Here is a 17410-nt window from a genome sequence, read left to right as displayed (position 1 = left end):
TAAAACATTCGTGAACATATTTATTGGTGCCAGGGAGTAAATAGCCAGAGCGGAGAAGGTGGAAAAGGAATGTGGGAGACTGAAAACCCACAACCACCTCCACCATCCCAAGCAGGTGACACATCCCACGACATCCATGGTGCTCTTCCGGTTTCTGGCTTTTCCCATTTGTCCTCAAGATAGTCGAACCCAAGGACGTGTGGCCATCAGGATGGATGCTCGTCCACTCAGGTCGTGTTGTGAGCACCCCACCAGTGAAGCAACAGCCCTGCCTGGGCAGCGGGGGACTCACAGGTCCTCATCCCTGAAGAGAGTCAGGTTGTGCTTCTGGATGTGTTCCAGCAGGACCTGTCCTCGCCGCTCCAGGGTCCGGAGAGCCTGCTTCAGCCCCTGTCGCCCGCCTTGGCTTTCCCAGAACACCGGGTCTGTCTGCAGCGACTTGAGCAGCATGTTCTGTAGACAACCTGACTGGAGAACCTTCACGACAGACTCAGGAAACCTGGACGAAAGGTCCCCCAAGCGCCAAACAAAAAGGGAAAGCAAAAGTAATCTCAGAGAGTTCCCATGAAAGGCGAAGCCCGATGGCCAGAGCTTGCACAGCTGGGGCACCCAGGCAATGTCAGCCTGCAAAATCTCAAGGGCCATGCCCACTGACTAGTCATCAGGGACCCTTCCACCTGCTCAGCTGTGAAAGCAGGCAGGAGATAAAGCCTTCAGAGGGGTCCCGTCCCACAGAGAGTCAGGGCAAATCGACTCTGCTCTCCCGGGTAAACGCCTGCTGCTCTGCTTGGCGAATGCCAGGAAGAGCCCGAGGAAGGCTGAGCTGCGGGCCAGGAGTGGGCAGGAAAGGTAGGCTCCCAGGCCAGCTCTCCCAGAGCAAGGGAAGGCCTGGGAAGGCCCTTACTCCAGTGAGGCAGTTAGTGTTCTATGGGGCCAGGTGGCCCTCTGGATATTGAGCGGGGAGGCAGGCATTCTGTCTGGGAGCCAAAGGGCCTGCTGGCTGTACCTCCTCTCAGCTTTCCTAGGGCCCCCACCTCCTCTTGAGGTTCAGACTCAACAGCCTTTGTCTGATGGAGTGTGGACTTCTCAAGAGCCCTGGTTTAAGGTCCCACGGTCTACAGCAGGGCCATCAAGCCTCAGTCCCTGAACCTCCACCCGCCCCCTTTGACCCTCACCCATCTATGCCCTCCAGCAGCCGGAAGTTCAGCTTGTCCTCAGGGTGCCGAAGGTTGCCAGCATTATCGATGTAGACCAGATGAGATGGATCACCGCTCCGGACCTCAGGGAGGACGACGGGCAGAGACAGAGATGGGTAAGGGTGCAGGCTGGCCAGCATGCAAGGGCTTGTCAGAGTGAAGGGGCTTAGGGGGCCCGAGCTGTCAGTCCCACAGTCCACCCTGCTACTTGCCCAGATGGTCCCTAGGCGCTGAGCAGCCAGCTCACTCTGTGCTGGCGCTGTGCTGAGTTCTTCCAGGTACCACCTCAATGAGCCCTCCCAGCAGCCTTAGAAGGAGGCCACTGGTGCGAACCCCATTTTACAGAAAAAGAGGCACAAAGAAGTTAAGTAATTTGCACCAGGTCCCACTGCTAATAAGTAGCTGGCTGGTTCAAACCTGGACCCATAGTTGCCAAGCCTGTCAAACTGCAAGGCGGAGGGTCTGATTCGTGCTCTGGTGGCCAAAGGGGTGAGGAACATGGACAGGGATCAGCAGGTGCAGAGGTAAACTGCCCAGCAGGGCTGTGGCTGCAGGACGTAGCCCACACATGCACGCTCACACACACGCTCACCCCCATGCCACCTGTGCATGTGCACCTGGGTGTCCCCCCGAGCATCACCTAGACTACTCGACACCCTTTATCTTCAGGGAGCACTGACCATGCTTCATTCCCCACGGGAGGAGTTCAGTGCCTCCTACGCCCCTTCAAAACTAAAGTTGGCAGCAGGAAGTTCTTTAGCATCTTCCAACTACTGCGTGATGGGGAATGAGAGGCCATCTCTTCCGGCCCCCTCCTCCCACACCCATGCCCAGACCCCATTCTATACGTTCTCCAAGATTCCCCTAATTCTCTCTAGGGACCTAGGCTTAAATTACAAATGTTTGTCTCCAGGACCCCAGCTTCCCCTCTCTCTGCCTCAACCTCGTGGCCCTTCTCCACGCATCGGGAATTTCTCGAAGCCTGGTGACTCCTCCCTCTGAAATCTGCAGTCCTAAAGGGTCTGTGGGATGGCTGCCCTCCAGGGGTAAATGATGGATAGAAAGCCTCATCTTTTACCAGAGAGGAAGAGAGATGGCTCTGGGGACAGAGGATGGAGAATTCTCACCTCCCAGCACCTCCACAAGGAACCCTGGCCCCAGGGCTGCTGTGACCTGAAGCTCAGCCTGGGGCACCATGCTGACAACCACCCCCCAAAGCAACTGGCCAAATAAGGCAGCAAGGACACCGGGCTCACTGGGGGAGAAGCTAGAGAAGCCGTGGCCAGGTGGCACCTTGCTCCTTGTGCAGGAGTGGCTACCCTGCCATGCCAGCTCCTCTCTGATGGCCTCAGCACATCGATTCCCACTCTGGGCTCTGGTTTTAACAGGAGGCAGAACAGCGTTTTTCTGATCGGCACCAGCCTGTGAGCCACCAGGGTCCTGGCAGAGAGCACTGTCACTGCCACCAACCGGCCATGTGGCCTTAGAAATGCCCTTCCTTGTTCCAGGTCACGAATTCCACATTGACCGGCCCAAAGAGGACATCAGAGAGACACACTCTGAGTCCAGAGGCCCTAGGGGTACCCCAGTGTCCCTCGACTCTCCCCCCACCCTACCCCCACCGCAACCACATTCTCAAAGCTCCACTTCCGTCAGTTTTATACATTATTCAAACAAAGTGTTCTGCTGCTCAAAAGAACAGGATGGGGGACCCCAGGGTCACGTGATCTCTGACACTCACTCACAGCATCTTCTGAAGGAGACAGGAAGACCCCGGTCTGGGGTGACGAGGGGACGTACCAGGATGTGGACCAGCCGCAGCTCCCCGGGGTTCCCACACTTCTCCCGGAGTCCCTCTTCCACACAGGGCGCCGAGGGCTCCGGCTCGAAGCCACAGCAGTAGCGATCCAGGCGGTCATGGACCTGTGGGGACACCCGTCCTCTGAGAGTGTGGCACGCTGCCAGCCTCCTCCGGCCCAGCACTGAGGCCGCTTGGTCCCTGGGCCACATGCTGGGGACAGCTCTACTGCTGTCCTCCGGCTCGTAAGGGGCCTTCTGCTCTGCTCCTCCGGCCAGCTGGCCTGCACACCAGGAGCTGTTTGCTCACGCCTCGGGCCAGCATGGCTGTCCAGCCAGCACCCACCGCTTCATCTACCGCGCTGCTGCTCGGGTTCTCGGGCCTGAGGCCGCTGGGCCTCCGATGCTGCCTACCCTTCCACTTGGGAGACCCACACGTGAATCCACTTTTTCTTTAAGCAGCAAGTGCTACATCAGGGATTCCTCCCTTTTTCGGAGGTAAAAGTCCTTTAACGACCATTTAGACAGCTCCCAAGGGGACAGCCCCAAACTGAAGTCATGGAAGGAGGAAGGGCCTTTCCTTTCGGGGCTCATTTCACACAGGATGCCTGAAGTGTGCTGTGGGGTCCGCCCTGAGCAGCTGCGCCTCGCCTCCGCTCCGTACACAGGTGTAGACGACACTCACGATGTTTTAGAGTGGATCAGAGGATTCTCATGACAACACTTCCCACTCACCCGCTTTCGGCAGCTTTCCCCGAAGGAAGGAGTTACAGGTTTCGGGCTGGGTGTTAGGCAGAAACGAGCATCCACCCCAGCCCTGACCTACAGAGCATGTTACCTGCTGTGCGCTAATTGACAAAGAGGTCGAGAAAGGAGAAACCTAAATGCAGAGGTGGCAGAGTCCTCTGTGCCAGCAAGACAGGAAAGAGAAAGAAGGGGAGAGGTGGTTGGGACGTGCCAGGCAGTAGAGGGGAAATGGCGTGAGAGTTGAGAGTCACTGTCACTTACAGGGTGGGTGAGCTGGAGAAGACGCACCCTTTTCCCTCTTAGGGAGGAAGTTCGGTTTGCTACACCACCTTGATGAGTGCTTACGGCAAAAGATGAGATCTCAAGAGGTCTGGGTATGGGAGGACTTGCTTTGCAGGGGACATTTGTTTCTGTGGAAGAGAGAGAGAGGAAGAGAGAAGTCAAGCAGGAAGCAGCAGGAGGCTGAGGGTATGAGAGATGCCCTCTGTGACCCCCCATCCACCAGTGAAGTTGCCGCCTTGGGAAATGCATGGTGGTCGTGGGGTGAAAGGGACCCGGCTTTGAGTTCCGGCTTGGTGTGTGGCAAAGCAAGGCGGTATTCATGGCGTGGGGAACAGGAGGGTTCAGCTGCCTGAGCGTTGCCCACATCCTAGGATAGGCTCCGGACTTTCACTGGTCGTGGGACCAAGGGTTTGAGTCATCTCCTCAAATCTGCAGCTGGGGGCGGAGTCAGAGGAAATGGAGGCCCTGGCATCCCTGGGCTCGACCAATCAGCACGCAGATGCCTTCCGTTCCTGAAAGAGCAGGTGTGGAGAAGACGCAGAGTGGAGACCTGGTCCGACTTGGCAGACGGGCTCATCTCCATCAGGAAACCTGAGATCATGCGTGCAGAGGAACTAGAACCAGCTCCAGGTAACAGACTCTGGTTGGGGCAACTGTCCAGACCAAGCTAGAGGAGACAGGGTCAGGGTGGAGGGGAGTGGAAGTCGGGGGGAGGGAGGCAGCGTGTGGGAACCAGACTGCACCCACAGAAGGGGAAGACCGCTCCCTCTCTCAGTCCCCAGGACTGTCCTATGACTCCCAGCTCTGGCGGGATCTTGAGACGCCCACTCCGGATGATGATGCACAACAGCCAGGGGCCACCCAGGCAAACACAGCAGTTGCCCAGTAAAGCAATGACACAGTGTCTCCCTCGGAGATGTCAATAATGTTGTACAATAGGAAATATATTTGGTCTCTGTCCAGGTTCCTTTCACGGAGCTCTTAAAACCCTTGGAATTTCCTGAGTGATAAGAGCATCTTTTGTTATTTATAATAAGCCCCTTTGGCCACACCTGAGTTTTATGCTAATGAGATGATCCAGGGGAGCCCCCAGATAGCTTCAGGGGACAGGCCAGTCAGCAGAAAGACAAGCAAGAATAGAGGGTGGGAACTTTTAGCTCCACGCTCCAACTTCCAGGAAAGGTAGGGGAGCTGGAGATTGGGTTACAAACGCCTGAACCGTGAGAACTGAAAAGCTTCCAGGTCAGTGAACACATCCACATGCCAAGAGGGTGACATACCCCAACTCCACGGGGACAGAGCTCCTGTGCTGGGGGCCCTTCCAGACCACACCCTACGTACCTCTACATCCAGCTGTTCATCTGTATCCTTCATAATAAGCCAGCGCATGTAAGGAAGGTGGCTTCCTAAGTTCTGTGAGCTGTCCTAGCAAATTACCGAACCTGAGGAGTGGGTCCCGAGGACCCACTGTCTGTAGCTGTTTGGTCAGAAGAAGGGATGCAGCCGAGAACGTGTGACTGGCATCTGAAATGAGGGCAGTCTTGTGGGACTGAGCCCTTTACCTGTGGGACCTGACACTACAGGTAGAAAGCATCGGAATTGAATTGAGTTGTTGGACACGCAGCTGGTGTTGGAGAACTGGTTGGCATCAGAAAAAACCATCGCTCAGATGACCGTCACCAGAGTCACTGCCATCTCTATCCCATTCACTCTTCATGGCAGCTTTGCTAGGGAGACGTTATTAGCCTCATTTTACACATGGGGACACTGACCTCAGACGTGTCCAAGATCATAAATGTAATAGCAGTACAGCTGAGATTTGAACCGAGGTCTGCCCGACTTGAAGCCTGCCTCCCTGAAGATCAGGGTGAGGCAATTACAGAGGTCGAGTGGGCATGACTATGTCCCAAAAAACTTTATTCATGAGCCCCGAAGTTTATGACTTTTATATAATTTTTAGATGTCACGAAACATTCTTCTTTGGATCTTTTCAATCATTTAAAAATAATTAAACCGTTCTGAGCTCATGGGCTGCATGAAAATAGGTGGAGTGGTGACTGTTGCCTGCACTGTGGAGCCCGAACGGCCTGGGGCTGAATGGTGACCCCGCTATGTCATAGCTACGTGACCTGAGGAAGTCGCTTCATCTCGCTACATCCCCATCTTCTCAACAAAATGGGGCCGTGGTACTTCCTTGGGAAAACATCAAGGACCACAGAGGGCGACGATGTATGTAAGCAGAGGTGGTTGCTATGGAGAGCCTCCGGTTGTGTCTGCCTGGGCGGGACAGGCCCCATGGCCTTGAGGAATCTCAGGGGTCCCTCTGTAGCAAACCCCGGCCTCACCCAGTGCTGCAGTCCTGAGAAACAGAGGCTGAAATAGTGTCACGATGGTCTGTCCACTGTCTTCTACGTGCCGGCCTAGTTTCTGGAGCGCGGACACATGTGAGACAGACCCCCGCCTGCCGAGCTCTCTTTGGCTGGGCAAGTAAACGCCAGGGCAGTTCTAGCAAAACAGAAATCCAGCCACTGCTCTGGATTTCACTTTATGCCTGATGCCCAGCCAGCCAAACCCCCCACCTCCCTCCAAACCCTCCCTGACCCCGTGTCCAGGCCATTCTGTGCACATTTCAACTTGTGCGGCATCTACTTCCAGAGCAAGCTACAAGCGGGCAGGGCTGGCTTCTCCGAATCTACACGCATTTGAACATCTAACAGGAAAGGCCGGGTCGGGCCCGGTCGCGCCCAGCTGCCGGTTTGATTATTCTGCCACTCCGTGTGGTTATTTTTTTCCACCAAAGAGAAATTAATTTTAAACATCAGACTAGCAGCTAAACAGGACAACGTTCAAATTTCATTCCTGCCACCTTTCATAATTTGATTCTTTTCCTCCTTTTTGAAAAACTGAGGAGATACCAAGAAAAAATAATAATCCTTTGCTGTGTTGATTTTCTGACTGACCGAGCAATGTTGCATGATCCTGGCGTGAACTGAAGTTTTTGTTTAATTTTACTGAAGCCATCGTAAAGCCCTTACTCTGTACCAGGTGCCGATCTGAGGGCTTTATACATCACAACTCTAAGCCCTTCCCAGCGACCAGGGGACAGATACCTCTATGACCGCCATTTCTCTGGGCAATGTGCCAAGGTCCCATAACGTGGAAGCAGTGGCGCCTAGACTCGCACCTGGGCAGTCTGGCTTCGGCTACTAAGTGGGACTATGTGGCTGGCCTGTGTTTTCCAGCATTGGAGATGGCAAGTTTCTTGACAGCAAAGGTGAAGACGTGGCTGGTTCAACCTGATCCCCAGCTCCCAGCACTGGTGTAGCACGGCCAGCCCGGACTCTGTCGACGTTTTCTAAGTGACGGAATGAATGAATGAAGGGCGTGGCTGGCTTACAATAGGAAGGAGCTAGGGAGGTCTCCACATGAGGACTCCGATCACTGAGTCAGCTCCGTCATGTCACCTCCCTGCCCAGGATGCCATCTCCCAAGGCTTCAGGGAAAGGCCTGGTTCTGTGGCCTCCAAACCGGACATCCAGGTGGGACAAGACACTGCAGTCTGCCAAGGACGGACACCAGGCACAGCTGTGGGGGGAGGTGAGGTTTGGGGGGAAGCCCGGCACAGGGCACGAGAGGTGACTCGAGTCCTCTGAGCCACCAGGCTCCTGGGCCAACACCGGGTCCTCAGCAAGGGCCTGATCTGGGTCGGCTGGATTCCAGAAGAGCCACCGGCTGTCCCTAGCGGCCCATGCCCCCCACCCCCACAGCCATACAAGGACCCTCCTCCAACCTGGAGGCACAGGCCTGGGTCCTTCTGGCTGAAGAGGGTGGTGCTTGGCTGGGCTGCCTCACTGCCTGGGGTCAGGTCCCTGTTCTCCAAGGAATTAAAGAATTCATGAGGCTTTGAGGATGTCAGAATATGGGGGTGGGGTGGGTTACTGGGCACTGACAGTCACCCTCCTCACGCTGCAGTGCTCCCCATGTCCTGACAAAGGACAGGCTTTCTGGAGGCTCTGGGGAAGATCATCTGGACGCTTCATTTGCCCCAAGCCTGAGGCCAGAAGTCGGGGCACCCGTTTAGGATTCGGGTGAATAAGGGCTCTGAGGAGATGGATTGAGAACGAGATCTTATCTATAAAGACATCTGTAGATCAACACAAAACATCAACACAAAAACCAGCAGCCGCCACAGCAAAGTAGGTTCCAACCAAGAAAGCTAGGACGAGTCCCCGTTAGGACACTTGTCACAAAAGTCCCCACATAACACAGTAGGGGGGACAGGGATCCTGTGATCTCCACAGATACTCAAAAAACATTTGATAAAATTTTACATCCATTCCTGACCATAAAAGCTCTTAATAAAGCAAGAATAATGAATAGTTGTTCATCATATCTTCAGTCCAAAGCCAGCATAATGTTTGATGGCGAAACACTAGAAATCGTCCCAAGTCTGTAGGAACAAGTCCCGTCCACCATGCCATTAATATTTCCCATCTCTCGGAGGTACCAGCACTGTAATGACGTCAGAGAAAGAATGAAGAGGCAATGAGAAGACAGAACCTTCGTCACAGACAAAATGGCAGTGTACTTGGAAAACCCAGAGTAAAGCCGAGCAACTGTTGAAGCCAAGTGAACTTACTGGGGGGTCAGGAATCAAACTAATACACAGAAATAACAGCCTTCACTCAGACCAAGAGCTGAGAGCCAGAGCATGTGACAGAAAGAACCACTTTATTTTCAATGGCCACAGAAGATGAAATACCAACATGAAAGTGAAGATACAGCTGAAGAAAACAGCAAGATGTTCCGAGGAACATGGATAAATGGAGAGACATATCCTATTCTTGGCTTTAAGACTATATTTTATTTTTAGGATGGAAATTCTATCTTAATCCCCAGAAATTTAATTTGATTCTAGCAAAATCTCAAAAGGACTTGGGAAGGAGAATGAAGGAACCAACTGAGTCTAAATTTTGTATGAGAATGGAATGAGAGGACATCAGGAAAATTATTTATTTATTTATTCATTCACTCATTCATTCACTCATTCATTCATTCATTCATTCAGACAAGGCAAACTTTGGTTGACCTCACAGATTGCAAGGACCTTGTCAGCTTACAATCCTTCCTTCCTTCCTTCCTTCCTTCCTTCCTTCCTTCCTCCCTTCCTCCCTCCCTCCCTCCCTCCCTCCTTCCTTCCTTCCTTCCTTCCTTCCTTCCTTCCTTCCTTCCATTTATTTTTTTACGCCCGTATCACCTGGTCTTCCTAGGTGGTCTCCCACCCAAGTACTAACCAGGCCTGACCCTGCTTAGCTTCCAAGATCAGACAGGATCGGGCTCGTTCAGGGTAGCATGGCTGTAGACTAGGAAAATTCTTAAAAAGAGCAATGAGAAAGACCAAGCCCTGCTAGTTTTTAGCATCAAATATAAAGTGCAATAATTAAAACGGTGTGATTCTGGCATATAAATAGACCCTTTACTGGAACAGAAAAGGGTTCAGAAATAGACTTACATATGGAAATTACCTATAAGGATCAGGGAGCATTTCAGACTGGGGAAAAGATTAATTCTTCAACAAATGGTGCGTTTGGGTTGCCATCCGAGATCAGACAGGATCAGGCTTGTTCAGGGTGGCATGGCCGTAGATGAGGATGGCCTTTTAAAACATGACATACTAACCTAAGTCATAAAAGAAAAGCTTGATCATGTTACTAACATAAAAATGTGTGACATTTCTTCACAACAAAGAGACTATCAACAAAGCTTAATAACAATTGAACCTGAGAGAAATATTACAACCCAGTGAAAACAAAAAACCAATTTCCTTAAACTATGAAAAGCTCTTAAAATCATTGAAAAAATGCTCAATGTCACCCTTCCAACAGAAAATGGGACAAAGATAGGGACAGAGTTTTTTATAAAAAGGTTTTTAAAAAGGCTGAAGCGAGACAGGACGACACCGAGGTGGAAGAAGCCGAGGGAGCGGCCCACTTCTGGGCCGTGCAGTGCAAGGTCCACGCCTGTTTGCAGCCTGAGCCTTTCCCTGCCTCCTAAATTCATTTTCTAGCGCTGCACGGCAAATTACCAGGAACTTTGTGGCTTAAAAGAACATGGATGATCTCACGGTTTCCGTGGCTCAGGAGTCCATCACATTCTGCTGGGTTCTCAGCTCAGAGTCTCCCCAGGCTAAACTCAAGGTGTCGTCCAGGGCCACATTCATTCACAGCTCAGGGTTCTCTCCTAAATTCATCTAGGTTGTTGGCGGAAATCATGTCTTTAAGTTGTGGGACCAGGTCCCCGGGCATCTCAGAGTCCTCCCAGAGAGGATTTACCCACAAGCAGTTCATAGTATGCCTGTTTATTTCCTTCCTGAGGCCAGGAGGAAAAGCTCTCAGATCCTTCCTCATCCTTGAGAGACTCGCCTGATTAGGTCAGGCCCACCCAGGATGCCCTCCCTTTAAATTAACTCAAAGTCAACTGTATAGTAACCTAATCACTTGATATTTCATCATATTCACAAATCTCGTCCACACTCAGGGAAAGGAATTAATTCTGGGGGTTGGGAAGAGGGTGATCTTGGTGACCATCTTAAAATTTTGCCCATCACACCTCACCCTAATCTAGATCCCATATTTAAACATATGAAAAATTGCCCGGTGTCACCTTTCAAACAACCCTTGTCCAGGCAGGCTGTTCGACTCCTCCATACTTGGCTGCATCACCTGTGAGATGGTGAGGTGTGCAGCATCCATCTCTGGGGTCTGTCATGGGACTTAAATGAGTTCATGTGTGCGGTTCGTATCAGACTCTGCACTTCATAAATGGTAGCTACTATTACATTTCACGTTTCTGGTTGGAAGCCTGCGGGGGTCAGCAGCAGTCACGAATCTGGGCTCTTCTCTAACTGATGAAACACCTGATGTCCCACGTAGACCAAGCCAGAGAAGATGCCCGTGAACTGAAGCCACAGATTTGGACACAGAATAAGGAACATACACAGAGTCGCAAATGACTGAAATGGGCTCCTTGGGAAAGAAAAGGACAGTCTCACTCAGAAGAAACCAGTTTACTGACACCCACTGAAATCTGTCTTTGACCTCACACATGATAATTAGCAGACGCTATAGGCATATCCCAACTGTGTCCCCTTGGTGCTCACGATTCTTGTACATGCCGATGGCTTTCCACAAGTGACTGTGGCTCTCTGCCTTAGCCCCTCTCCAGTGCAGGAACATGCTTGGCTGGTCAGCACATGGGCCAGGCTACAGATGCCAGGAGGTCCACACCTTCAGGAACTGTCTGTCTCAACCAGTGACAGGTGGCAGTTGGTGAGTAAATAGCCCAGCTTCTTTGGCCCCAGGCAGGACGACTCTGAGGCATGTCGTACATACTCCCCAAAAGGTCTCAGCAGGATTGAGTCCTGGGTGCCCACAGTGGTGTCTGGGCACCACATGGAATGTATGGGGGTATGCGATTCATATGAATGATGTGCGTGTGTGTGTGGCTATGGCACACGTGGGCATATAAAGCTCATGTTTAAGTGTACAACGTGTCAGTGTGTTGTTCCATAGCATCGTCTCCACAATCACTAATCCAGAGGGCTGTGTGGGATTTGCGAAGCACAGGGTATGATTTGTGGGGGTGTAAGGAACGTGTATGTGTGCAGTGCTCGTGTATTTTGTGTCCAGGTAAATGGTATGTTGTCCTACGCAAACACAGAAAAACAAGGGTTTATACTGGATAAAATAAAACAAAGGGGCAAGCACACCGCAGAGTGGGCTGTATGTGGCATCTGTACCCGGCTCTCAGTCAGAAGGTACCTCGGGTTCCCGTGCTGGGAAACCCAAAGCCCCGCCTCTGTCGGCCTTGCCAGTGGTTTCTAGGAAGGCAGTGTCAGCCAGACAGGGGTGTTTGACTTGACCGGCGTTCAGCAGACCAGGGAAGACATGGCACGAGGCCAGCCGAGTCACATCTGCCCACACACCCAACCCGTGTGTGCTTTGGCTGCTGAGACTCATGTCCCCACAGCAGGACTTGGCGGCCGAGGAAGAGTCCCACACCGCAACCCCAGGGGATGGACAGAGGGGCTCTGTGTGGAGCAGAAAGCTGCCGTATGCACATCGGCTGCACTGGGGCTTTGCAAGGAGCTGCCTCCAATCTCAAGGAGCTCGGACATCCCTGGACAGGTCCCCTCTTCCTGCCCTCAGTCACGGCCAGGTTAATAGTGATTCTGTGATTGAGAGGGTGAGCTCTGGAGTCAGACCGTCAAGGCTGCGTTTCTGCTCTACCAGCCGTGACCTTGGGGAAGTAACCTCACCTCTCTGGGTTTCAATTTCTCAACTTTAAAATAGGGATAAATGCGATATCTCACTCATAAGCACGCCACGAAAACTGGGTGAGTTAGTTCCTATCAGGTGTCGGAGACAGTCGCAGCTTATTACCGAGTGTGTGCCACCGCCACGCACTGTATATTACATGAACGATCTCGTGTGCAGAAACCACACAAGGTCAGTGTTATCATCAGGTCTAGGACAGACCTCGAGACAAGGATCCAAGCAAAAGCAGTCTATCCAGAGCTAATCCAAAAACACAAGCAGGGGAAGTGACGTAGGGAGGGCCAGCCATGACTCCTGCATGTACCTGGGCCTCAGTCCTGGTAGGAAACTCCGAGAGACACATGGAGTACACGCCACAGAGCGACCCCAGCCAGGGAGTCGCTGGGCTTTACACACCCAAAAGGAGGTGTTGCTCTGGAGGAAGCATGGCCAGCCTTCCAGGCTTGCCCAGGACTCTCCCAATTTCAGCACCGAAAACCTTATGGGCTGGGAAGCCCTTCTATCCCAATCTGGATGGCAGGTCACACTATCTAGATGACATTAATCCCCCAGCACCCGACCTGTCACACACTGGGCGGAGCAGGCTCCAGGGCACAGGCCCAAATGCTGGCAGTTTGGGGATACCAAGCACTAAAATGGTCAGGCTCAAGGGGATGAGGTGGGGACACCAGTCCCGTTTTCGAGGTGAGAAAAGTGAAGGTCAGAGGTGAAGTAATCTGCTCGGTGTCATACAGTGGGAAGTGGCCTGGGGCGGGGCATCCAAACCCAAGTCTGTCTGATGCCAAGGCCCACGCCAACCACCGGGCTGCACGCTCCTCCATCCACGAAGCTGCCACGGGGATACAGACTAGAGGAGCTGGGAGCGGCGCAGGAGACCAGCCAGTCCAGTGACTGAGACCAACGCCTACAGGCCGACAAGTACCGCTCAGAGGTTTCGGGGCAGGTCACTAGGTGGGTGTCAGACAACAAAGAGAGAGGGCCTGCGGCCAAAAGGGGAACATGGCAGCCTCTGAAGAGGGCAGCGGCTACTCGTGAGCTGTTCCCACATAACACTGGATGAATTAATACTGAGGCGGAAAAATAACAAAAACAGGTGCTTGGTGGTCAAAAGACAAGGCCTCGGGGTGGTGGGGAGAGTCACTATCCATCCTCAGATGCAATTCCAGCGTCTCGAGTCACCCCAAATCCCCTACCTCGTCTGGCCCCACCCCACATACCTGCAGCAGGAAGTCGAAGAGTGCCAGGTGTGCCCACTCGGCGTGGCAGATGCCCGGGCAGCGGGCCTGGCCTGGCCGGCCACAGCCTCGTGCCAGCAGGGCCTGGTACTGCAGCCAGCCCAAGGCCAGAGAGTTCTGATCGTCGTCTGGGTCCCCCAGGTGCTGCACGTCAGGCGCCCACCAGATGACGGGCCTCGCACCGCCGTCTGTGTAGCGGTAGGGCAGCAGCGGGCTGTGGAAGTGCCGTGCCACCGCAGGCAGGCTTCGACGCAGCCCCAGCACTCGGTCCACGTGGAAGGACAGGACCTCGGACAGGTCCCCAGCCCTCTTGATCAGGCCACAGAGCCCCTGGGAGCAGAGCTGGCTGAGTCCAGGAGACACATCCTGAAGGGCGCCCTCGGTGGAGAAGCCGACCTGCAGCACTTGCCCATGGCCAGGGACCCTGGCTTTGCCCACCACCTTGCCCTGGGCCAACAGCCGGAGGGTCTGCACATCATGCTCTGTGAGCCATGGGGGCACCTGCCCGCCGGTCCTCAAGCCAGTCAACAGCCCAGCAGTCTCAGAGGCACACCAGATGGATCTTTGCAGCTCCCCAATGGAGCCGGGCCACCGACGAGCCCCTGTGGCCGGGGTGGGATCTTTTTTTGCTTGTCTCCCGCCAGTGAAGTCTCCATTCCCAGCTCCTGGCAGATCCCTGCCTTCCACTGGATGGGGCCTGAGGGTTGGTCCAGCAGTAGCTCTCTGGTGTTCTGCGAGGGGGTCAACCAGGGTGCCTGTCTCTCTCTGAGCCTCCTGGATTGGCCTAGCACCCCAGGGTTGGCCCCGATCTTTGGCACTCAGACCTCTGACCTCATCCTCCCTTGAGAGCATAAGACTCTGGGTGCCGAGTCTCAAATCTCCTAGAGATGCCAAAGTAATGTCCCTCCTGACCCTCCCTAAATGGCTGCTGTCCCCTCCCAGGGACTGCTTGCTGCTGTCCGCTCGCCCTCTGTGGCCTTGCTGCTCAGCACGCACCAGACTGGAATTCCTGAGCAGGGTCCGGCCTCTCCAGAACCGCAGGTTTCTTGCCTGTTGCCTCCGGCGGGAGCTCAGAGCCCGCAGGCTGTGGGGGGCAGGGATGCCGGTTACCCCCCAGGGCTCCATGGCGGCTGGATGCTGTGCAGGGAAGCGAGTGACAACCACCACAGACAGAGTCATCAAGAGGCAGAAGGCCACCACCAGCCGCCTCTTGCCATGCAGCTTCCTCCAGAGCCAAGACGCCTAGCGGATGGGGTAGAAAAAAGAGGGTTTCAGATGTAGGAAAACATCAGCCCCAACTCACAAGACTACAGGGATGGTGAACAAGGGCCCATCCTGGACGCCTGCAGAGGCGAAGGAGCAGAGCCCAGGCGAAGCGACACCGAGTCGCCTTCGAGAGAGGAACAGGCACTGCAGCCAGCACTCCTGCTCCGAAGCTTAGCTGGCTCGCCTTCTGGGGTAGGCCACCGAGCACCATCAGAGTCTCTTCCGCATCTGTCCCCACCGTGAGTGCAGGCTCTCTCTTATCCTCTCTGCAGGGCCACTTGGTCAGGCCTCTAGTTGTTTCCCAAAAATACACCCTTCCCTCTCCCCGGGCACATGGCTTCCCAGCTATGATGACTTTACCCTGCCTCCCTTGCAGCCAGGTGGGCCACGTGACTCGGTCCCTGCCTGTGGCAGGTGTCAGCCACTTTTGCCTGCCCTGCTTGCTCAAAAGGAAGCTGGCTGCCTGGCCTTTCTCTCTTGGCTCACGGACGTAGCGGCAACAGCTCTGCACGTGTCACCAAGGACGTGGGGCAGTGGTTTTTCAACACGTGGCCTCTGAACCAACAGCAATCACCTGGGAACTTGTCAGAAAGGCAAATTCTCAGCCCCTTCAACCCCCGCAACTACTCTATCAGAAACTGGGGTAGAGCCACCTGTGTTTCAACAAGCTCTCCAGGTGATTCTGATGCTTGAACCCCTGGAGCCACCGGAAGGGAGGAGCTCAGAAGCCTCTATGACCACATGGAATCACAGCTGCCAAGAGCTGTTTGAGCCACTGCGTTTTGGAGTCAAAACTTATTCATTTTGTAACTTATTCAACTTATAACGTACGGTAGCTCTATTTTTAATATTTTGAGAAATCTCCATGCTGTTTCCCATAGTGGCCGTATCCATTTTTCAGTCTGCTGCACATGGCAATTATTTTCAGCATCAAGGAGGTAGCTATTCCACGACTCGCTTTGGTTGACATAACAATATGTCCTGAGGCTTTGTGCACATCTGTCTTCTTCAGTATAAGGTTAGTTAAGTGCTGCCTAACAGTTCACAGTGAGAATGTGCCATAATTTCTTTACCCATTCCTCTACCGGAAAGGTATTTAGATCATTTCCAATTTTTATTACGGCAAACAATGCTGCATTGAACATCCAGGACATGCATCTCTGGGCGAAATTGTGAGGATTTCTACAGAGGAGACCCCCCAAAGAGGAAGTCGTTGGGTCCCACCCCTTCTTACTGATGTTAACTTTTCATTGTCTATCAGTTAGTATCGCCTTTAATCTTCACAAGAACATCCGGAAATGGGAATCATATTATTCCTGTTTCACAGATGAGAAACCAAAAGGCTGAGAGTATTAAGATTCGCTCAGGCTCATACAGCTGGCAAGAATGCTAATATATCTATTAAAGCTAAAGGGAGAAATGGCCATGGACAAGAGTCTGTTTGGGTTTTTTTTCCCCCTTTCTAAAAAGAAAAATGTGTTTTCAAGTTGGATTCATAATCTGTGTTCTCAAACTTTTGGATATCACAAGGGAAAACGAAATCATCTTTTTAAGATGTCTCAAGAAGACAGAACGTTTTGATCCCTCTCTCGGCCTGACTTGGCTTCCGTCGACCTGGGGAAAGTTGGCAATTGTGCAGTCGTGCAGAGAGAAAGGTTCAAAATGACCATGAGCAGATGTCCCTGCAGGGCCGGCCACCCAAGTAAAGCTTTGGGGAAAGAAAAGCAGCTTTGATAGAACTGGAAAAAAAAACATCCTCTGAGGAGAAATAGTTGAATAATGAAGAATACGTTAGAGAAAGGAGTAATGGGAATGACGCATAACATACTAGAAAGTTTGCTGGTGGAACCCGGCTGACCCCGCGGCTGCACGCTCGCCAGCTGGACCCGCCCCCGCCTCCCCATCCGAGATATCCACACGGTCTTTTCTGCCCCGCGATGACGGAACAGCGTGCCCCTCACCGTCTGGTTCTACGGCGGCTCTATTTCTCCTTCCTCCCCATATCTCTACCTCCCGCCCTTTCACTGAGATGCCCTTAATCCCTCAGACAAGATGCCCCCGGCCCAGCAACCACGTCTACCCACAGCCGCAAAGGAAGGAAGACGGGCAGAAAAAAAAAAAAAGCTGAAAAGCAAATGGCATGGGCTGGGGAGAAGACACAGCTGAGTTCTAGACCAGCTTTTGCCCTTCTGAGCTGTGTTACCATCGGCCGGTTACACAACCTCTCTGTCCCTTTTCCTCAGTTACAAAACAGGGGAGACTAGGATAATTCCTCCCTCCCAGGACTGGCATGGGAAATATATGCAGCGAAATAGTAAAGGGCCAATTACCCGGCTTGGTACATTTAAATGAGTGCTGGGATCAGGGTTTTTCTGCCTCCGCTTTCTGAACCCATCTCTACCTTTCTGGGGTGTGAAAAACACCCAACTCCCTTCCAGAGTTTTGGCACATTGTAATGTCAGAGTAAAAAAACATGAGGCAGGGGAAAAAAGAGAAACTCTTCCATCATAAAACCACAAGTGTAAGCCAAGAGGCGGCCACCTTGGCCGCG

The 17410-nt window shown here is 53.0% G+C and overlaps 1 protein-coding gene and 1 pseudogene across 3 annotated transcripts in view; both read right to left on the bottom strand.

Annotated features, from left to right (window-relative positions):
• The window catches only part of GASK1A (golgi associated kinase 1A), a 43767-nt gene continuing 26357 nt past the window's right edge, over window positions 1-17410 (bottom strand). For 2 of the 3 annotated variants that reach the window (XM_039837447.1, XM_039837448.1), the window contains 4 exons: window positions 13576-14835; window positions 2997-3119; window positions 1176-1279; window positions 1-499 (listed from right to left, as the gene is read on the bottom strand). In XM_039837447.1, coding sequence (XP_039693381.1) covers window positions 289-499; window positions 1176-1279; window positions 2997-3119; window positions 13576-14835 — 1698 coding nt within the window. In that variant the 3' untranslated portion in view covers window positions 1-288. Of the gene's footprint in view, window positions 500-1175; window positions 1280-2937; window positions 3120-13575; window positions 14836-17410 lie in introns of all 3 variants that reach the window. The other variant, XM_039837449.1, reaches the window with a different exon arrangement.
• Window positions 9268-9386, bottom strand: LOC120582554 (uncharacterized; annotated as a pseudogene).

The sequence above is a fragment of the Pteropus medius genome, unplaced genomic scaffold, assembly GCF_902729225.1.
Source record: "Pteropus medius unplaced genomic scaffold, Ma_sr-lr_union100, whole genome shotgun sequence".
Classification (NCBI taxonomy): Eukaryota; Metazoa; Chordata; class Mammalia; order Chiroptera; family Pteropodidae; genus Pteropus; species Pteropus medius.
This window is presented reverse-complemented; position numbering and strand designations above follow the sequence as displayed.